At 36.1% G+C, this 22,969-nt stretch overlaps 1 protein-coding gene and 1 long non-coding RNA gene across 8 annotated transcripts in view; one reads left to right on the top strand and one right to left on the bottom strand.

Moving 5' to 3' along the window:
• Positions 1–22,969, top strand: part of si:ch73-286h23.3 — a 192,114-nt gene that overhangs the window by 143,158 nt on the left and 25,987 nt on the right. For 4 of the 5 annotated variants that reach the window (XM_068216628.2, XM_073937302.1, XM_073937304.1 and 1 more), the window contains exons 8-16: positions 42–1,929; positions 2,218–2,385; positions 2,665–2,832; positions 3,169–3,342; positions 5,891–6,061; positions 16,732–16,905; positions 17,203–17,370; positions 18,638–18,811; positions 20,181–20,351. In XM_068216628.2, the coding sequence (XP_068072729.2) occupies positions 42–1,929; positions 2,218–2,385; positions 2,665–2,832; positions 3,169–3,342; positions 5,891–6,061; positions 16,732–16,905; positions 17,203–17,370; positions 18,638–18,811; positions 20,181–20,351 (3,256 nt within the window). The remainder of the gene's footprint in view (positions 1–41; positions 1,930–2,217; positions 2,386–2,664; positions 2,833–3,168; positions 3,343–5,890; positions 6,062–16,731; positions 16,906–17,202; positions 17,371–18,637; positions 18,812–20,180; positions 20,352–22,969) is intronic. The other variant, XM_073937299.1, reaches the window with a different exon arrangement.
• Positions 9,420–12,845, bottom strand: LOC137489001 (uncharacterized). 3 transcript variants are annotated; one of them, XR_012397761.1, is made up of 6 exons: positions 12,524–12,845; positions 12,135–12,278; positions 11,342–11,458; positions 11,210–11,251; positions 10,760–10,890; positions 9,420–10,419 (listed from the first exon to the last, which is right to left on the bottom strand). It is a non-coding gene; the product is annotated as an uncharacterized lncRNA (long non-coding RNA). The 3 variants fall into 3 exon arrangements; XR_011008328.2 differs by having other exon boundaries at positions 10,804–10,890; positions 12,524–12,844; XR_012397762.1 differs by lacking the exon at positions 12,524–12,845 and having other exon boundaries at positions 10,804–10,890; positions 11,355–11,458; positions 12,135–12,192.

Raw genomic sequence — 22,969 nt, 5'->3', positions numbered from 1 at the left:
TATTTTACTCTGATCTAATTCTATTCTGTATGTATGTTAAGATGAGCTGATCTTCATTCATCAGCTAAAATGTGACCATCAGAAGAAGTATCAGTGTGTGTTTGAAGGAATTGCACAGCAAGGAGACTCCACACTCCTAAAGAACATCTACACAGATCTCTATATCACTCAGGGTGGCAGTGAACAGGTCAATACTGAACATGAGGTCAGACAGATTGAAGTTACTTCCAGACGTCATGAAGCTCAAGAGATAGAGGTTGAATGCAGACATTTGTTTGAAGCGTCTGAACAAGACAAGCAGATCAGAACTGTCCTGACAAAAGGAGTCGCTGGCATCGGGAAATCAGTCTCTGTGCAAAAGTTTATTCTGGATTGGGCTGAAGGAAAAGAAAATAAAGAGATCAAATTTATATTTCCTCTTCCATTCAGAGAGATGAACTTAAAGGAGGAAGAAAATCTCAGTTTGATGGAGCTTATAACTCAGTTTTTCCCAGAGACAAAAGAACTGAACCTTACAAGAAGGAATAGATATAAAGTCCTGTTCATCCTTGATGGATTGGATGAATGTCGTCTTCCTCTGAACTTTGCTGGTAATGAGATGTGTCATGCTGTTTCGTCACCAGCCTCTCTGGATGTTCTCCTGACGAACCTCATCAAGGGAAATCTGCTTCCTTCTGCTCTCATCTGGATCACCAGCAGACCAGCAGCTGCCAGTAAGATTCCTCCTGACTGTATCGACCGAGTGACAGAAGTTAGAGGATTCAATGATGAACAAAAGGAGGAGTACTTCAGAAAAAGATTTGCAGATGAGAATCAGGCCAAAGAAATCATTGATCATGTTAAACAATCAAAGAGTCTCTTCATCATGTGCCACATCCCAGTCTTCTGCTGGATTTCAGCCACTGTTCTCCAGAACATTTTACAGGAGAAGAGAAATAATGATGTGAAAAACAATCAGGCTGATGACGCCTCCAAAACACTGCAGAAATCAAACACTGAAGACACTCCCAAGACTCTGACACAGATGTACACACACTTTCTGCGCTTTCAGATCCAGCAGAGCAGACGAAAGTATGATAGAGAATACACACCAGATGTTTCTTGGGATAAAGACGCCATCCTTTCACTGGGAAAACTGGCATTTCAGCAGCTGCTAAACAACAACCTGATTTTCTACGACACAGACCTGGAAGCCTGTGGTAATGACATCTATAAGGCCTCAGATTACTCAGGCATGTGTACCCAGATTTTTAAGAAGGAAACAGGGATTGTTCTTGGTACCATGTACTGCTTTGTTCACTTGAGCATTCAAGAGTTTATTGCAGCCATTTATGCACATCTGATTCTAGACATCAACAAGAAAAGTGTGTTTGATCAAGACTCTAGAAACAGAAATGAGCCCATGATTGATTTGCTGAAGGCTGCAGTAGACAAGGCACTTGAGAGTGACATTGGTCACCTGGACCTTTTCCTTCGCTTCCTTCTTGGTCTGTCTCTCCAGACAAATCGCAGACTCTTACGAGGTCTGTTGACACAGCAAGACCACAATAACTGGAGCAAATGGAAGATACTTCAGTCCTTCATTGGATCAGCAGATCAGCAGCAAGACCACAATGACCAGATCAAAGAGGAAATAGTTCAGTACATCAAGCAGAAGTTTGAAGCGAATCTTTCTCCAGAGAGATCCATCAATCTGTTCTACTGTCTGAATGAACTGAACGACCAAACTCTGGTGAAAGAGATTCAGTCTCACCTTAGCAAAGGAAGTCTCTCATCTGCTGATCTTTCACCTGCCCAGTGGTCTGCTCTGGTCTTTGTGTTGTTGACATCAGAGGAGGAGATGGAGGAGTTTGAGCTTCAGAAATTCAAGAAATCAGACGAGTGTCTCATCAGACTATCAGCAGTCATCAAAGCCTCCAGAAAAGCTTTGTAAGTCTGAAATATAAATTAAAATATCTATATTTATTTATTTAAATTGAAAATTGTTTTTTTCTTGAAGTAATGCAGTTTAGTGTTAATTTCAGCATGAAATAAAAACTCATAAATATGGTATAGCTCTTATGAAAAGTACCCTTAGTATCAGTCACCGATGTATGACCAAGTGCTCACCCTACATGTTTTTATTTTTTGATAATATGTTCAGTTCTGATGCTCTGATATAAATATGAATGTGTTGTATTTGTTCCATCAAATTCTGTGACAACCTTTCTCTTGTAGGTTAAATGATTGTAACTTAACAGACAGAAGCTGTTCAGTTCTTGCTTCAGTTCTCAGATCAGATACCAGTCTAAAAGAGCTGAACATGAGCAATAATAACCTGCAGGATTCAGGAGTGAAGCTGCTCTGTGCTGGACTGAAGGAAAAATGTGATTTGGAGTTACTGAGGTGTGTGGTGTTGCAGATAACAGCTAAAGCAAAACTTTAGTTCTAATGATTTTTATGAAAACGTCAAATATACAAATATTACAGGTTAACACAGTAGCAATACATTAAAACATTAACTACGCTTTTTGTGCATTCCAAAATGTGGGCAGTGCAAAGCATAAAAAAGCAAACAATTTGTTAATGAGATGAATGATATGTTATCCCTTCGTTCTGAGCCTCACAACTGTATCGTTGTATGATTAAAAAATGTGAATCTTCAGTGTTGGTGTTTATTTTCAGGCTCAGTAAGTGTGATCTAACAGAGGAAAGCTGTTCAGCTCTGGCTTTAGTTCTCAGATCAGACTCCAGCAGTCTGAAGGATCTTGACCTGAGCAATAATAATCTGCAGGATTCAGGAGTGAAGCGGCTCTCTGATGTACTGAAGGAAAGTAAACTGGAGAAACTTGGGTGAGCTGATGTCTAATCTTACTGAAATGTTGTAGATACTGTATGTTTTTTATGTTGTGTATTAAAAAATACCTGTCTGTTTTTTAAAGGAACTCTTAATATTCACTTTTAATTTGAATAGTTTTTTTTTTTTCGGTTACATAGTTAAAAACAGAACAATTATTTAGATGTTAAACATTCACTTCTATTTCACACCTTTAGACTTATTTGTATTATGCAGTTCATCAACATGCAAGTGAGCCTATGGTGCCTAAAATTTATGTAAAAATGTTTTTGTTTTTTTTTTGTGATTCAAATTTGTGATTTTTTTTGTGACACCTGTTTTATTTCCTCTAGGTTTTCCGAGTGCAGCATCAGTGAAGAAGGTTATAAAGCTCTGGCTTCAGCTCTGAGATCAAACCCTTCACACCTGATAGAGCTGGATCTCAGAGGAAATGATCCTGGACAATCAGGAGTGAAGGAGCTCACTGACTTACTGCAGGATCCACACTGTACACTGAAGACACTGAGGTGAGACCTGAGGAAAATATGCATGAAAGTGATTTATTTAGAGAGCATTTCACTAAAACTATAAGCTGGGAATTTTATTGCATAATAATAAGTCATCAAAAAGTTGTGGTGCATTATTCAATACAACATTATAAACATAATAGGTCACTGGATGTGCAGGTACTCTTTATTGTAAATGCTCTGAATCGGGCTCAGGCAAGGTTCACTTGGCCGGCCCTGGCCCGGTTGGAAGAGGTTTGCCAGAGTGCGGTTCACTTGGGCTTTGGTGCAGTACGCTTTTATTGTGATTGCAAATCACGCCTAAGCCAGAAACCGAAGGTGAGACGTGACTTTTGCTGGATTGTTTCATATGGCTTTATTAATCTTTCTTACTGTTCAATGAACGCAAACTGTCATAGATTATTAAAGAAGCAAACCGCTCACTGCACGACAGCTGCACCTTCAGCAAACCTCCTAATTCCTGCAGCACGAGGACTTTATGATTGTTTATGAGCGTCAAAAGTGGCTGATCGGTTTGGCGAAATATTTGAATGCGTGTCACTGCATCACAAACAACTAAAGCGATATAACTAAAGAAATCTCCACTGTGCTGAGCGAGAGCGCTTCTCTACTGAACAGCGCATCATCAATGATCTAAGCGTGTTCAGGCCCGAATGCAATGTGAGTGCAGGCTGTTGGGGGAGACGGGAGATGGGACAAGCGTACTTCAGCCCAGTTCAAGGCAACTGTACATAGTGTGAGTCCGGCCTAAATGTTTCTGAGCACACTTCAATTAACCTTCCTGTCGTATTCACATCCCGCCCCTTACTTTAGTATTCCCGGTCAAATTTGACCAGTCTGTTTTTTTACTGCTCTTATATTAGCACAAACACATTTTCCACCACCAATTTTTTTATTCAACATTCTTTAGCTGTGAACAATGTCTCAAAGTAGTGTTTAATATAAACTTATAGAATTAGACATTAAATAACTGCAGTTAAAATACAAATAGGTACTGAAAATATATTACAAAATGAAATCACTGACAGAAATCAAAATACTTTGTTTCATTACTAATAGACAGCTTGCTAAAATAACTGTCACAGTGTCTGACCAAAGAAACTGACATTTTTATCCATCTGAAGGATTTATTAACCAGCAAAACACAGATAAAACGGCATCCTTTCCTGTGTACTGAGTGCTCAAATTTTCATTTAATCCTTTAATTGGACTATATTAGTGTACTAATATAGGGGATAGTGGCTGAGGATCGAGACAGTGAGTATTGACACAGAACTAGCACTAGTTATACTTTGGTCATTTTTGAGCGAGATGAAAGAAAGAAAGAAAGAAAGAAAGAAAGACACACACACAGATGGGTTCACATAACAGACACCTGTTTTGGGGCGGTGTGTATGGTGATGTATTCTGTCTGATGGATGAATATAGTCTGGTTACCCATTAATTTCCTATGGAGGTCACTTTTGACTGAGAACACTACAGGTGTAACAAAATTGATTAAAAGACTCAAATTTCAATAAAAGAGGTGATCATCACTTTTATATGTTCAAGTGCATATGTTGGAGGATATCACAAGGCCTTGAGGCAATCAGATGTATATTTATATTTATGAGTTTTTTTAGGTTGTAAATCATTCAGATTTCACCCGAACACGATAGAAAAGGTAAATTTCTATCAGCTCCGATTGTCTGTAAATGCATATTTTCCTGGAATATATAGTGTACACACTACAGTGAGCTTGATCTCGTATGATCTCTGTACAGTTTAGTCTTTCAGAGTTTTTCAAGACTGAGTGTCACCGTTTTCTCTGTTAGTCTGCAAACACAGTATTAGAAAAACACAATGAACAGACGAATAAGAAATGTTTAACTTAAACTGAAATAAATGCAGTTTTAACACTTTTGCACCACAAACACAAGTGTGTTTGAAAGCAGACATGATGCAGTTACCATCAGGTCTGAATTACGTTTTATGTCTGAATGTATTTTTCTTTTTGCAGATCATAAATAATACATCCAAATCTCTGAGTTCCAAAAAAATATTCTTAAGATCATGTCTTAAACACTCTTACTATTGCAAAATGCTAACTGATATTTATTCTTCTTAGCATGTAAAGCAAAGTAGAGAATCGATGACAGCCTGTTTCTTTAGCCATAAGAAATCTGTGTTGAAACAATGTTCATTCAATAATAAGACCAAGTCAATTTAAAAAAGGTATAAAATACTAAAAATGTATATAAAAATAATAAAGCACAAACAAAATTGTAAGTTGTAGACGATTTCAGAAATTTGAGGTGGGTATTAGTAAAAGATGTGTAGTAAATTTTGTCACACCCTTTTAAATTGAAACTGTAAATTAATGTAAACAAGCAACACTTTATAGGAGGACAGTGTCATCCTGCAGATTAACTTGGACTTACATGGTTAATTTTTGTTTGATTTTTGTTTTAGTAAAGGTGTTATAAATAGGTAAATCTTGCCTTATCAGCAGTCTTGTAATGCAGTAAAAAGTTGAGAGCTGACTCCTGCTTGATCTTCTCCTCTTCAGGTTTTTGAGTCCTGCTGCTGATGAATTCTGTCAGTTTGTGACTGGAATTGTGGGTGAAAACCCGTTACTCCTGAAAGAACTGAATCTGAGTGATCGTGTACTAGGAGACACACGAGTGAATCAACTCTCTGCTCTACTGCAGGATAAACACTGTAGACTCAACAGGCTTATGTAAGTATCTTACACCAGTAAACTTGTTGTTTTTGATGGCAGCTCGCTCTCTGCAGCTTTCACATGGTCACGACTGAAGCTAAGCAGGGTTGAGCCTGATTATTACCTGGATGGGAGACCACATAAGAAAATTAGGTTGCTGCACGAAGTGGTATTAATGAGGCCAGCAGGGGGAGCTCGTCCTGCGGTCTCTGAGGGTCCTGATGCCCCAGTATAGTGATGAGGAATATATGTCAGTGAGCATCATTCATTGGGTGAGACGTTAAATTGAGGTCCTGACGCTCTGTGGTCATTTAAACTCCCAAGATGTCCTTTGAAAAAAGTATAGGAGTGACCCCAGCATCCCTGCCATTTTTGCCCCATTGGCCTTTTTCTATTATGATCTCCTCCCCATCCCCATATTATAATTATTGTCACATGGCTACTATTCAAAGATGCCAAAAGTTTACACATCTTTTATGAAGTGCAGATATCCGTGTTTGACTCTGAATTACTGAATTTCTGCAACAAGATCACTACAAATAGCGAATAAACAACTGCATTTACGCTAAAACTGTATCAACTATTAACCCATTTAACTAAAACAAACGAACAGGGCTCGAAAAATGGAGATGTTTATTTATTCAAATAATTGTAATTTTTTTTTTTTTGTTGATGTGAAGTTTTTCTTGCCCATTCTCAAGAAGAAAGCTCAAAAGGTTGCCCCATTTATTATCATCTTGACTCAAACTAAAGTATTCAGCATGTTGTTTTTGACTCAAGATCAACAACTGCCATTCCTCTTTATACATTCTGAAAAAAAAAATCATTCTGCAGTCTTTTTTCTTTATAAAAAGAAATGTCTTAAATTTCACACCTAATTTAGTCCAAAACATATTGTTTTTCTTTTACTACAATAAATACTTAATCTATTAACTACATATTTGATTATATCACTAGATATAGCTGCTTTATTCTCTCCAAACTGCAGCTTTCATGCAGATCACAAGATTTCAGTTTTTGTTTGCTTGTTTATTTTTTTTACATAAAGTTTTATAGATTTTATAGATTGTTTTTTTGGACATTTCAACACAATTATTTTTACAAATTTGGTTCAACCAGCATTCACACAATAATTGACAATAAAACAAGCAATATGCAAACAATACATACAGAAGTATAGTAATAATAGATTAGTAAAAATTTAATAAATTAATTAATAAATAAAATAAGAAATAAAAATATATTGACCTTCTATTTTAATCCAAATTAGTCTAATCCTTTTTAATTTAACTATTTCTTGGAGAATTTATGTTTTTAAAATAATCCACGAAAGGTTACCAGATTTTATAAAATTTGTCTTCTTTTTTTTTTTTTTAGGGAGAATCTGATTTTCTCCAGGTCCAAATGTCTCATTTCATCCCTCATTAGATGTGTTTCTGTTTCCAATTTAGTAATATTAACCTTCGTGCTACAAGATGGACAAATGGAACTATATTTTGTGCTGTACTGTTAAGTTTATTCGGAATCAGTAATGCCTAGAACTGCGATACAGGGATCTGGATCTGTTGGCTTTTTACCTATTTTTGAGAATGTTGTAAAAATATTTTCCCAATAAGATGATAATTTTGGGCAGCTACAAAATATATGAACCAGTGATACCGGTTTTAGCCCACACCGATTACATGCAGGGTCCACTTCTAGAAATTTCCTACTAAGTTTTGTTTGGACCAATGTAAACGATGTATTACTTTAAATGTATGAGGCCATGGTGACGCAGTGGCAAAGTAGATAGTCCAGCAGGTCGCTGGTTCGAGCCTCCGCTGGGTCAGTTGGCGTTTCTGTGTGGAGTTTGCATGTTCTCCCTGCATTCGCTTGGGTTTCCTCCGGGTGCTCCGGTTTCCCCCACAGTCCAAACACATGTGGTACAGGTGAATTGGGTAGGCTAAATTGTCTGTGTGTGTGAATGAGAGTGTATGGGTGTTCCCAGTGATGGGTTGCAGCTGAAAGGGCATCCACTGCATAAAAACATATGCTGAATAAGTTGGCGGTTCATTCCGCTGTGGCAATCCCAGATTGATAAAGGAACTAGGCCAAAAAGAAAATGAATGAATAAATGTATGAGGCGATGCCTTGCACATATCCATGATCTGTGACAGGGTTGAGACGAGAGAATCCCATTCAACCCTTTCAAAGGCCTTTTCAACATCTAGCGAAATGAGTGTTTCAGACTGAGAGTTTAAATTAGAGGAGTGTATTATATAAAATAATCTGTGAATATTGTGAGTCATTTGTCTTTTTAATGAAGCCTGTCTGATCCTCATAAATTATTGTTGGGAGCACATTTTTCTAACTTATTTCCCATTGTTTTGGCTAATATTTTATTATCCACATTTAGAAAAGTCACTGGTCTATATGATGCTGGATCAAATCTTTGCTTTTTATATATATTAAAAAAATTGATGCTTGATAAAATGTGTCTGGAAGAAGGCCTTTCTCTTATGATTCATTAAAGACATCTAGGAGAAGTGGGGAAACCTCTGCAGAGAACATCTTAAAATTTGGGTGTATACCCATCTGGGCCAGGTGACTTTGAAGATTGTAGGCCATGTATTGCAAATTAGCCTCTTCCAAAGTTATGGGTCCATCTAAAAGCTTATTGTTACTTTCTTTAATTGAAGGGATATCTAAATTATATACAAAAAAAAAAAAAAACATTAAATAGTTTAGCTTCCTTTGTTGACTCACTTGAATATAATTTCATATAAAGAATTTTAAAGTCTTTATTAATTTCTAGTTGATATTTTATTATGCAACTACAAATTTCTGTTATTAATTTCCATGTCTCAGATACTCTTACTTGATGAGCCAGATATTTTCCCATTTATCTCCATACTCATAATATTTATGTCTAGAAGAATTTATTCATTTTACAGCTGATGATTTTTTTTTTTAATTCTGTTTGCAATGCTATCCTTTTTGTTATTTGTTCTGTTGCAGGAAATACTGCATATTGACAATCTATTTCTGAAATCTGTTCTGTCAAATTCCCCCTTTCCTCTTTTTGAAATTTAGTCTGGTGTGCATGAAGGGAAATTATTTGGCCATGTACACTGTTAGACATTTCAAAGGGTTTTTACAGTAACTTACTGGCAACACTGTTGCCAGTAAGTTACTGTATTTTAGATTTACAGTATACAACTGTAAATCCGTTTACAGCATGTTACCGTAGTGTCTGAAAATGGTTAACTACTGTAAAAACCTAAGTTAACAGTTAGCTACTGTAAACCTTTTAATTTTGTCCTAAATATTTTATAATATAATTTTTATTAATATTATTTTAATACTATAGACCTAAAAAAGACACAATTACAAAATATTAACAAAATAAACACTCTTTATTTAAAACATTGGAGATGCTTAAAACAAGCTTAAAAATGTGTAAAAACATTACATTTCAATCATTCAAAATATTTTATTTTAAGAAAAAAAAAACATTGAAAATGACAAAGCACATTAACATACATGTACAAAACTAATTTAAGTGTCTGACCTGCATATTGTTGAGAAAAAAAAAAAAACAATTGTACTAAGTACTACTGACATTAAACCAGACACAATTACAAAATATTCCATTCTTTAAAACATTAATAATGCTTAAAGCATTTAAGGAAAATGTGTGAAAATTACATTAAGCAATAAAATCAACACATTAAAAATAAATAAATCACACAAAGCACTAGAACATACATGTACAATAAAAATTTAAACTTCTGAATTGCATATTGTTGGAAAAATAAATATTTGTAACTATTAGCCGACTCAGAAACAACCCAACTTTAAAATATTACTAGTTCTGGTGTCAAATGCTCAACAAGGTCTGAATTCACATGTTCAAATGCAATTCATCTTTATTTCTATTGCACTTTTACAATGTAGATCAATGATGTCAAAGCAGCTTAACATAGAAGTTCTTATAAATTGAAGCTGCTTCAGTCCAGTTTTCAGAATTGAAGCAGTAAATGTCACTGCTGAAAGTCCAAACACTGAAGAGCAAATCCACCGATCCACCAATCGTAGCCAAGTGATCCAGTGGCGACAGTGGCATGGAACAAACTTCACCAACTGACGAAAGTGTAGAATAAAAGCCCTTGAGTGAAACCAGGCTCAGTTGGGCACGACCAGTTCTCCTCTAGCCAAACTTGTGCAAGGCCGCAGTCTAGGCACCAGAGGCTTGAAAGTTCACCAGCGGGTGGTCAGGCTGGCCCATTGGATCAATGCGGAAACTCATTGATCACGTGTGTCTTTTAGGATTCACTCCTCCATGACCACCACAGCATCTGGTCAGGATTTGGCCCAGTCCAGGATTATGAAGAACTCTGGATAAGGACAAACAGACTAACATAAGCATAGAAGAAGCTTGTTTAAAAAAAATAAATCATATACTGGTTAATTATTTTGAAGCATGGCAGCTAGGTTGGGGTAGTTTTCAGCTGGTACTGAGCAACTGGCTCCTGCTCATAACCTGCTCACTACCATGTTTAAAAGATAACTAACCAGAATGTCCTGTTTATTTTTTTCCCTAACAAGGTTTTACAAAAACATTGTAGCATTTGTGATGGGTTGATTCACTGCAGGACAGATTAGACTATTAGTTTTATGTATTCCTAATAAACTAAAACTGACTGAATACTGATACAATTATTGAGAGTGTCTCACCTAATCCAAGTTCTCAGTTAGCTGGTGAAAGAAGGATAACTCACTGTTGTTCATGGTTGTCATTCTCTTCACTACTTCTCCTGCTATCTTCTGGCTCACTCTGGTTGTTGCTGTGCATTTTGTTTCATCCTCTGGAATTATTTATACAAAAAATTGTATTATTTTATTTATTACAAAATATTTAGGCAACATGAAATGGGGAAAAAGACATTTAATACATAGACAAATGCATGTATCCCAATACTAATTATTGTATTTTGAAATGTCTGACCCATGACAGACCTCAATCTGCTCAAAAATATTATAAACAAAGATGAAAAAAACCTACTAAATGGTTTAATAAAAAAGGGAAAACGATTTTTTTATTTAGCTAGCAACTAAACATGTGACACATTTTGTATTAAAAGTAACGTTAATATATTGAGAAACAAATAGATGTACAGTACTTACTGTTGTATGAGGTCCAGTTTGCACAGGCAGGCTCCCAGTATTCTATATTGAGACCATAAAAAAGCCAAAAATACAGATAAGAATACCATGCTACAATCCACAACCTCCACACAACTTTTTTTATTTGTTTACCTTGGTTGCTTACTGGTCTTGCTTATTTTTTAAGCATAAGGCTGTGCTGATCAAGATGTTCCTCCGAAATGCTGTTTGTTTCTTCAGACAAAACCTGCTGCTGTGTCAGTGCCATATCTAAACAGAAAAAAATTATAATGGTAACAATTATGTTAAACCAAATGTCAAGAGTTGTGATAAAAAAATAATTAGCAAACAATAAATAGCAAAAAGGTGGTTATTAGCATAATGCATAGAGGTAAAATTGGTTTAAATTAGCAGATTCAGACTTCCCCCTTAATAATTTAATTTCATAAAAGTATTATTTGCAAACTCTAAATAGCGAAATCATTTTAGCAGCTAATGACTATCAAAGTACAACATGCTCACGGTCAAATAAACAGTGTTAATGTTGATTTCAAGTCATACTGGCATGCTAATTCTGATCGAATATTCAAAGTAACATGGTAAACAGTATAGAGTCTTCTAAATGAACGAATGTGCGAATATAAAACCAACTTTACCTCTATGCATATTGTAACGTTATAGATTTACGTTAACGTTCTTATAGGTTACGTCACACATTCGTCACACATTCACAACATCTAATATATATAGTATAAATCAATATAAGTTAAACGTTGCACGTTAAAATGAGTTTGAGTCCAATTCAGTATAAACTTAGCTCAGTTTAGCTAACAGTTAACATTACCATTTTAAGATCGCTTCAGCCAATGTTGCCGAGCAAACAAATGCCAATAGAGGTGCTCAAATCAATGTCGAGTGTTGTCAGCACAGACAGACGCGCTTTTACCTGGATTATTTGTTGGTCTTTCATTCATATTCTTCTGGGGGAAAACACTCTCTGCCGGACCGTTGTCTCGTGCTAAGTGTCCTCCAAAACTGTCTGCATACCTCTGGTTCCCTCCTAAACCAAAACCCGCTGCAACACCGGTTCCTATGTAAATAAATAAAAAGATATGACGAGAACAATGGCTAATAGTCATAAACAGTCTTATTTAAAGTAATAGTAGTGTTAATGTAATAAATTAAATAAAGGTAACATCTTAATAGATGATATATTTCTCAAATGGGCGAAATAACGCCAAGCCAGAGAAAATAATAATAGCCAACTTTATACTTTACTTTGTTCTATTCTCGTCCACAAAACATTCTGTAAAATGAAACACTGCCTCAGCTTACCAGAGTAAAGTTTGTTAAATCCAGTATGTTCTTCAGGCACACTAATAAATTGTCCTCCAGAATTGCTCCAGGGTCCTCAGGCAAAATGTTGTGCAGAGTAGTCGAATCGCCGCAAGGTGGCGTTGAAGCAGTTGTGGAAAATACAGTATAATACACGAATTTTTACAAATACAGTACATCGCTGTATATGTTGTTCGACGTCACACTAAATTCCCATAATGCAACGGTAAATACAGTTATTTACCGTAAAAGGAATTTGCAGTATTACACTGGGTGAAATACAGTAAATAACTGTGTAATTTACAGAAATGTCTAACAGTGTAGATAAGCTTTAAAGGCTTCCAGTAGTATCCTTTTTGATACTTTAGGGGCTTTGTTAGTTTGTATAGACCTTTTTCTTAGAACGCAAAATTACCCATTATGCTTTGCGTGTATGCGCAAGGAGAATGCGAAGAACTTCCGATCGGCAGCTGATGCATGTAAACAGTCACATTTGGACAGCTTTGAAACGATAGTTTTAATCTATTTTACCTGCTCTTATACTCTTTGAACTAATATTGTTGTCCATCAGCACCATTTCCTGGACTGATCATTTAAAGAAATGCGATCTAATAGGATGGAAAACAGCTGCTTTGAGGCATTTTCCCCTCGGTGTCAGACGACATCTTCTGCAGTTTAAATGAAGCCTTGTCATCGCTAAAGTCAACATTTTCTCTTTATTTCAAATATATAACCAGCCCAAACAAATGTAAATCACCAAAAAGCCTGTACTGTGCCACTGACACACTGATTTAATAACTGTGACAAAGTGAAAATATAGGCTATTGTCATTTCGAAATGACAGAAAAACACAAACCGTGGTGAATACAACACACGAAATAAAAAACAAACGGCTCGCGATTAGAATGAACAGCAAATCAGGCAGCAGAGTATCAATAACAGACTTTTATTGGTAATTTTTGTAAGTTGCACGACTTTCATACCTGTTAGGTTTCATGCCAGTAACGCTACTCTGGTTTGCGCTCGCTCTCTCTCTCTCTGTGTGTCTTAAAGAGCCGCTGAGCTAACTGTATTTCTGACGGCAGAACCGTGAACTAGTAGAACGTTTTTCTCGTATTTCTGACGCGCTGGAACCACATGTGAACCACAGTTGCGTGTCACAAAAACACTCTGTTATCTATTAAAAATGTTATTGAAACCCATTTTCGGTGCGCAAATTACCAGTTGTACACGGAAGTTTTTAGCATTCTACCAGAAGACGCTGGTCGCTATGGCGCCCTCCATGCAGCAGCCATGAAAAAGGTCTATATAAAATCATATAAACTCAACATGTTTTTCATTAGTTCAGCCATTATCCATTTGCCAGGTTCTGGAAGTATATTTATTTGGAAAGGCTAGTTTTAATTTTTGTGGGGTATCATCGGATAAAACAATTGTTTCATTATCCATAACCCTCACTGCTGAAAATAATTTGGAATCCAAAAAATAAAACTAGAATAAGAGTTATGTTGCTGCGAGAAGAAATATTTTTTTTTTTTGAGTTGGGTTTAAATACCTCCAAATGTCTATAATATTCTCATAATTTAAAAAGTTCTGCATTAGTTTGACTGATTTGGATATAGACTGTTGTTTACTCGATGATCTGTCCAATACCGTAGCTATCCATCACCAAGTTAAAATCCCCGGCTAGGATAAGGTTGTGCCTGTGAAGCTTGGGGAGAATTGTTAATATTGAGTTTATAAACTTCTCGTCCTCAAAGTTGGGAGCATAGATGTTTGCTGTTGTTACTTGGGTGTTGTAAAGTTTTCCCATTACAATACTATATCTACCATTTGGATCAGAAATGATGTCTGATGAAGTAAAAGGGATATTTTTATTAATGAGGATAGCCCTTCCCCATGACTTACTATTGACCCTTCGTTAAGCCACAACCAAAAACCGCCACCCACCAATCGTGGTTAGCAACCGTAGCTACGCGCAGAAGCTCTGTCAAGCTTTCCAGCGAGGGAAACAGGCCAAAGCATTGTGCAAATCTGACACCCGGTCTCCTTAAAGTTTGGACGGGATGGTGGAATTTTTTCCCTTTTCAAAACCAACAACCCAACAGGTAGAAATGCCAGTGTGGTTTAAGCTGTGTGAGGGGTTTTCCTTTCCTTTGAGTTAAGTTGGTTTTCCTTTGATATTCCTGACATATTCAGTGAAAGACGGCAATAACTCACAAACCTCTTACCCTAAACAGATCTAAACTGTGTTTCCTACAAAAACACAAAGTTGGTTATGTTTCACAGCTGTCTTATTCTTTTTTTTCGCTCGATATTATGAGTAATGCTCCGTTTAAGCCTTCGCCATAACCTTAGTAACTTAGTCATACTAATAGCGAATAGGTCATAATGACATGAGTTATTGATCCAGAAAATATGAATCTGTGAATCTGTTGCTAACTTTACTGAACTTTATATTTCCATCTATTTCAAGCTACGAACATTTAAAATTACAAATCAACATAACAAAACAGAGATATGATCACAAACTGAGCACTTGCAATCAATATACTTTACCAGCAGCTGTTTTTTAGTCATTTATAAAGAGCACACAAACTGACAGTTTGATAGGTACTGTACATTGTTATGGGTCAATGATGCTAATGTTCGACAAAAATCCATCAATTTCCCCTTTCTGGCTGTTCTTTCTATGAATGAACTATGTAAAAGCACTGTCCATGCGTGTTTCCTCATGGGTTAGTAACGCTATATTTGATTGCACAACAATTAATCCATTAGGCTTTTTGGCTAAAAATAGAGAAATCACGGTTTAATTAGTTATTATTAGATTAATTTTAAATTTCTCCTCTCCTGCTGAGCATGAGCTAATGTTGAATGGTTAGCATATGAGGCTGCTAGGCTAAACTAGCTTCAATATTCATTGAATTATTCTCGAATCGGTTGCCTATTATGTGGTTGGTATACTCCTGTAATGCATACTGCAGTCCTTTTTTGTCTGGCTTTCTCGGAAATCTCACCTGTTCGTCAAAAATGACTAATTATATCCCTGGGAATGTCTGACACTGGCGCACATTGTAAAAAGCCATGCCAGGCACGAAAGCTTGACAGGCGTAGCAACAATAACTAAGGAGGGCAGTGCTTAGCAAAGGGTCAATTAAATTTAGAGTGGAAAACATGGCCAATCCAATTTCTGTATAGTTGTTTGTGTGCTTGATTTTTAAGATGCGTCTCTTGCAAAAACGGGACCTCTGCTCCCAGGTTTCTAAGATGAGCAGAGCTAGTATATTACCTCTTTTCACAGTACCCTTCAGGCCTTTACAGTTCCAAGTGACATACGGGACATCAACCTCTGTTATATTTCAACTTTTATATTTTTTATAAATTTGATACAATTTCAAAAAATATTTTTTCACATTGTCATTATGGGGTATTGTGTGTAGAATTTTGAGGAAATAAATGAATTTAATACATTTTGGAATAAGGCTGTAACATAAAAAAATTCAACAACAACATAAAAACCCTCAAACTTTCCAACATTAACCCTTTCCACTCCCCGCCACTTCCCAAACAAGTAGAAGGGAAATAACAAATTTACCAGGAAAAGCATTTGCTGTATTTCACAGCTTGAGGAGAGAAAGCGAGATAAAGCTAAACAGAGTTCTCTCTGCTCCTTTTTAGGTTTTTGCCTATACAAAATACAAAATTCCTGCTAAAATTTTAAAAAGTCAGTTTAATGATTGAAGGTTTCCAAAGAACTGTCATGCTCCCTTGTAAAAGTATTTTGCACACTGCAAAAAATGCTTTTGTTACTTTGATTTTTTGTCTTGTTTCTAGTCAAAATATCTAAAAATTCCTAAATCAAGAAGAATTTTCCAGACAAGCAAAACATATTGTCTTGTTTTGAGAAATAATATGCCAATATTAAGTGAGTTTTTCCTTAAAACAAGCAAAATAATTTGCCAATGGGGTAAGCAAATTACTCTTACGTCAAAAGAAAAAACAAGATTGTTTTGCTTACCCCATTGGCAGATTATTTCGCTTGTTTTAAGGAAAAACAAGGTGACCTTTTCACCTACACACTTGGTGACCTACACACTTCAATAAAAAAAAAATCTGTACATAATAATCAAGTAGATTATTTACATCTAAACTGTTTCATATTTTTATTGCAGAATTGGTCATGTTTTTTCTCTTTCTGTCTTTAGTCTGCATAATTGCAGTATTACAGAGGAACATGGTGAGAACCTGACTTCAGCTCTGAAATCAAACCCATCACACCTGAGAGAACTGAACCTCAGTGGGAATCAAATAAGAAACACAGGAGTGAATCTCGTATGTGACGTACTGAAGGATTCAGGCTGTAGACTGAAGAGACTGAGGTGAGGAACATTCTCAATACAAGAAAGTTTTTGTTAAATGTGTTTTCTAAAGTGTTATTTACTTTGATAAAAATGTGACTTGGAGTTACTGAGGTATGGGGTATTGCAGATAACAGCTAAAGCAAAGATCTAGTTGTGATGTTTTGCTACCATAATCACAATGTTTGTCTTGAATAGTCATTAGTATTAAAAAAAAACAAATGGTTAATGGGATGAACGTTGTTATCTCTCTCTTCTGAGCCTCAAAACTTTATTATTATTAAAAAGTTATTCTTAAGTGTTGGTGTTTATTTCCAGGCTCAGTAAGTGTGATCTAACAGAGGAAAGCTGTTCAGCTCTGGCTTCAGTTCTCAGATCAGACTCCAGCAGTCTGAAGGATCTTGACCTGAGCAATAATAATCTGCAGGACTCAGGAGTGAAGCTGCTCTCTGATGAACTGAAGGACAGTAAACTGGAGAAACTCAGGTGAGCTGGGGCCTCATGTACGAAGACTTGCGTGGAAATCATACTAAAACATTGCGTACGCACAAAGCTGTAAATGTGCGTACTTAGAAAAAAATTCAGATGTATGAAACACTGCGTACGCCGAATTCCACGCATATTCTTTTGTACATCCGAATGAACATGAAACTGAGCGCAACATGCACAAGCGCAAAACTTCTCCCTGCCTCCTCCCCCGTATGAATATGCAAATGACTCGAAAAATCAATGGCAAAATCAAGCAAAAAGAGAAACTTTGAACAGAATGTGAATTGGAGGTGCTGCTTTCGGAGGTAGACCGGAGAAAAGCGGTGTTATTTGCAAGTTTATCCTCCGGAATTAATAACAAAAGAAAAAAATTGAGTGGGAGAGTTTAGCGGACGCGGTTAACACAGTTGGGTCTGAACATCGCACTGAGTAAATTAGAAAAGAAATAGTGTGGTTTATAAGTGTAAAATGTTGCAACATCCTTAACAGTCTCAGTGGCGCAGCTCGTAAAACGCATGTCAACATGTTTTGACACGTTCAAGCATGAACTCGGTTCGAAACCAGCGTCTGCTAAACTCTTTCTTCTTTTTTCCCTGCTACATATCAGATTTTGCCAACTATTTATCACAAGAAAGAGAAGTAGGAATCATTAATAAGTCTATGCATCATATTTTGTTTGCACATTTATTGAATGGAAATGTTTCTGATTCACGCATGCAAATTCATCTTCAGATAGTGTCTTTATAGCAATGTGCGTGCGGTAGATCGCTCAGATTACATTGGGAAAACAGGCGACCGCTGCAAATTGTGCTTTAATGTTTAGCTGGTCAAATGTATGGTATGGAAACCTTATATATCTGCTAGATGAGCCCGTCTCATACAGCTGCCATTGCACGGCTTAGACACTTTATAGAGAGGAATTTAACACAACTGCCTCTAGGAGTCGCCAATGGAAATAAAACAGACACGCACAAAAAATGTGCATACGCCAGCCATAAAGCTGGCGTGGAGGTGTGCACATTCCCATGTTTATTTCATCATTAGTAAATCCAAACGTGAGTGATTCTGAGCGTGAAACCTGGCATGCGCAAAGTTTTTGTGCGTACGCAGCATTGATACATGAGGCCCCTGATTTTTGCTTGCCTGCATAAGCCTATGATGTCTAAACTTTATCTGAAAATGTGTTTATTCTTAGTGATTCAGAGTTTTGTGTATTAACCCAAACTACAATGTTCTACTTATTTCCAAATTCTGTTTCCTCTAGTCTTTCAGACTGCAGTATCAGTGAAGAAGGTTATAAAGCTTTGGCTTCAGCTCTGAGATCAAACCCTTCACACCTGATAGAGCTGGATCTCAGAGGAAATGATCCTGGACAATCAGGAGTGAAGGAGCTCACTGACTTACTACAGGATCCACACTGTACACTGAAGACACTGAGGTGAGACATGAGGAAAATAAATATTAAAGTGAATTATTTAGAGAGTATTTCATTAAAATTATATGATGGACAATTTGTTGCATCAAAATAAATAATCAAAAATGTCAGTAGAGTTTAGTCGTGTTGCAATATTCAGTTCAAAATGATAAACATAATGAGTCATTGACTGTTAGGTTAGTCTTTATTGTAATGCTTTGATATTACAAGTGCAAATTGTGTTATTGTGGAACCTCTATTAAGGATATTAGTACATAGTTTAAATGTTTCTGAGCACTCTTCAATTAAATTTCCATCAGCTTAGATTGACCATAAATGTTTGACTCTACAGCAGGTCTGAGAGACTCCAGATCTCAACACACTTGCAGCTTCACAAAGCAAACATTTCTGAACATTTAGTTTAAAGCCAGAGAAATTTTAAGGCTTTTAAAGTTCATTCTGTATTGTCCTGAAATATATAGTGTATACACTATAGAGAGCTTGGAGTTAGTCAATTTTGACAATTTTGTCTTTCATACTTTGTTTCAGCATTAAGTGTCACGCCTTTTTATTTTTATTTTATTATTATTATTATTATTATTATTATTATTATTATTATTATTATTTAACCTGTTAGCCTGCAAACAATGTTTTAGAAAAATATGTTAAAAAAATACTGAAAAAAACTAAAAATAAATTTTTGACATAAGTTTTGACACTTTTCATCACAAGCTCAAGTCTGTTTGAAAGCAGACACAATGACAGTGTGTTACAATCAGACCAAAAATTAATTATTACATTTTAAGATCCTGTCTAAAACACTCTTGCAAAATGCGAACTTATACTCATTTACATCTCCTCAGCATGTAAAGGAAAAGAGAGAATAGATGACAGCCGGTTTTTTTTTAACCATTAGAAATTCTAACAAATAAAATAGAATAAACAAAAAAGTCATTATTGATTTGAAACAATGTTCATTTATTAATAAGACAAAGTTATTTTAATAAAGGTATCAAGTATTTTATGGTTTTGATACTCTGTATTAGAGACCTAAAACTGAATGAAAATAATAAAGCACAAACAAACGTGTAAGTAGATTATTTTAAAAATTTGATTTACATATTTTAAAATCTATAGTTAGTTTATAGTTTAATTATATGGTTAGTAAGTTTGATGACACCGTTTTAATTTATACTGTAAATTCATGTAATTAAGAAAAAATTAGGAGGACAGTTTCATCCTGCAGGTTAACTTGAACATTTATATATTTTTTGTTGCAGTTTTTGTAAAAGTGTTATAAATGGGTAAATCTTGTCCTCTCAGTATGTTTTGTACTGCAGTAAACAGTGATAGTAGTTCAGAGCTGACTCCTGCTTGATCTTCTACTCTTCAGGTTTTTGAGTCCTGCTGCTGATGAATTCTGTCAGTTTGTGACTGGTGTTGTGGGTGAAAACCCGTTACTCCTGAAAGAACTGAATCTGAGTGAACGTGAACTAGGAGACACACGAGTGAATCAACTCTCTGCTCTACTGCAGGATAAACACTGTAGACTCAACACACTCATGTGAGTATCTTGCATATAAATGTAATTATTATTACATGACTACCAGTCAATGATCCTTTCTCATGTATAAATACAGATACTTATGTTTAAAATGACTCTGGTAAAGCTGAAGAACTCACTTGTTGCAACCTCAAACAAGGCCACCACAAATAAGGAGAAAATGAGTGCATTTGCTCTGAAAAAACTGTAATTTATTCACCCATTTCATTAAAACAAACTGACAGTGCTTGAAAATGGAGAAGTTAATTTATACAAAAAAACTTACATTTTTAATTTTGATGTAAAAATGTTGCTGCCCATTCTCAGTAGGAAAATATGCAAGCAACATTGCTGAGAGTTTCCCCTTTAACCATCATCTTCACACAAACTCATCATGTTCAGCATGCAGTTTTGCAGCTCCTAAATCAATATCAACAGCAGCTATTCATGTACATACATTCTGCAAAATAATTCTGTAGGCCTATCTTTATAATAAAAAAGTCTTAAACTTAACTCTTTATTTTGTCTAAAACATTATTTTTCTTTTACTAAAATAAATACTTAAAATATTTGGCTACAAATTCTTTTACAGTGCTAGATATACAGCTCAATTTCCTCAATTTATTTATGTTATCGTTAATAATTAATGGTATTCATCTATGTGAAGACGCTGATCATGTTAATGATTCTCACAATAGTTGTCAACAATGATTTGTAGGTAGGAAACAGAGAAATATCAATATGCAACACTTTATTTCTATAAATCTCTGCAAGTACAGTATATACATTTTCGAACTTTCACTTTAACAATATTTTCACTAGCCACTAACATCATCATCATCATCATCCTTAGCACGACAATCCAATACTGGATCCTGGCTGCCTCAAGTAATTTCCCCCAATGTTCTCTGTCCAGGGCAACTGCCCGCCAATTCCTTATTCCTAAAACATTGGCGTCACTGCTAATGCAGTCTCACCATCTTGGTTTAGGCCTTCCTACTTTTCTTTTGCCTACCGGGTCAGTGCTAAAGATTTTTTTTTGGAATGGCATTATCATCCATACGTATGACGTGTCCTGCCCCCCGTAGCGCGCAAGTCTGATATATTTAACTATATCATATTCCTTATACAAGGCTGCAAGCTCATTGTTGTCACGTATCCTCCATTGATTATTGTCTTTTATTGGGCCATATATTCTCCTCAGAATTTTTCTTTTAAAAACTTAAGAGCTTTTGTTCTATGGCTTTTGTATGGTTTTGACACTCTAAACACACATTAGCTAGCATCCAGGCATTTCGATTCTGTATAAGGCTCAAAAAAGACTTTATTTAAGCATGCATATACTGTTTTAACAACTTTCGCTATAGGGCAGAGTATATAGATTGCCAACACACATTACATATTGTTTGGAGTGAGTTTTTGAGTTCTAATAGTTCTTTTCAATAGTGTGTGTCTGTCTCGGGTTGCAGCGATGCACCAAAGGGACACAGTTTCTCCCCTCTTCCCATCTGCAATATAGATTAAGCAGCAGCAAATGGAACTCCAGCGTCTAATAAGCGACTCAGGGTAACACTGGTGTCATGCCCAGCGACATTTGCTCCAGATTATCTGGAGCCAAACGACAAACTTTTAAGCCAGAATAAAATATGGGCTGAAGAGAGAAGACTACCTTTCTTCAGCTGCAACCCATTATGTTCCACATGTTTTTACAGACTATCAATTGCGTAATGTAAATCAACATTCAGATTTTACTGACATTATCACAAAATCTACAGCATTTTTAACATAGACACTCTTCTAACCATTGTAGTTGCCCTAAGTTGGACAATGGAGAGAGTGGAGATCACACCCGTTCTCGTCTTTAAGCACAGTTTTGCCTTCCCATCTGAAAAAGCCTTGTTTTTCTTAAAAATGGAATGTGTAGCTCTAAATGATGCTTCTGTTGCTTTTGGAACGTTAATCATGATTAATCACAATTAAAAGACTAAAACTTGTAATTTTGGCTGCCAGAAGAAGCATCAAGGGTACATCAAAGACACACACGCGTTGTGTCACACCAAAGACTATAGAATTCTTAAAGGTTCTTTGGTCACACCATCTCTAAACATTTCATTCAAACTTTGAGAGATACGGACACCATCGGCAATGTTAAGCGTTTGTTCTTGTTGTTAGGAAACGCGCACACACACACACACACACACACAATGCGCGCAGTACAGCGCACCTGGTGAGCGCTTCCCTTCAGCTTCATCAACACGCAAGATCGCGTTCATCAAATTTGCTTACACTAAGCGTATGTATGGCTAAGTATGGCTATATTTTTTTAAACAAGGATTCTAGTAGCAACATGAAGCAGACTTTTTACAAAGGTTGCATTTAAGGGCGGGTACACTTGAAGCTTAATCACCTATTTTGCTGCAGTGCAAAGTTCAAGCTTGGTGAACTCTGACCTGCGAAATCGCATCCCTTGACTGCATGAGACCAATCGAGGATGAAAACATGACCTCTCTGGACAGAAATTTAAAACATGGAGCAATCGCACGCTTTTTTAAATGTCTAATAAGCTTGTTAAATTCCGATCCTTTTCACAGCGCCGCACCACAGTATATCGCATGCTCAAAATCTAATGTGACCGCAGC

The sequence above is a fragment of the Danio rerio genome, chromosome 22 (genome assembly GCF_049306965.1).
Source record: "Danio rerio strain Tuebingen ecotype United States chromosome 22, GRCz12tu, whole genome shotgun sequence".
Lineage (NCBI taxonomy): Eukaryota > Metazoa > Chordata > Actinopteri > Cypriniformes > Danionidae > Danio > Danio rerio.
The sequence above is the reverse complement of the archived record's forward strand: the minus strand, read 5'-3'. Positions and strand labels throughout refer to the sequence as shown.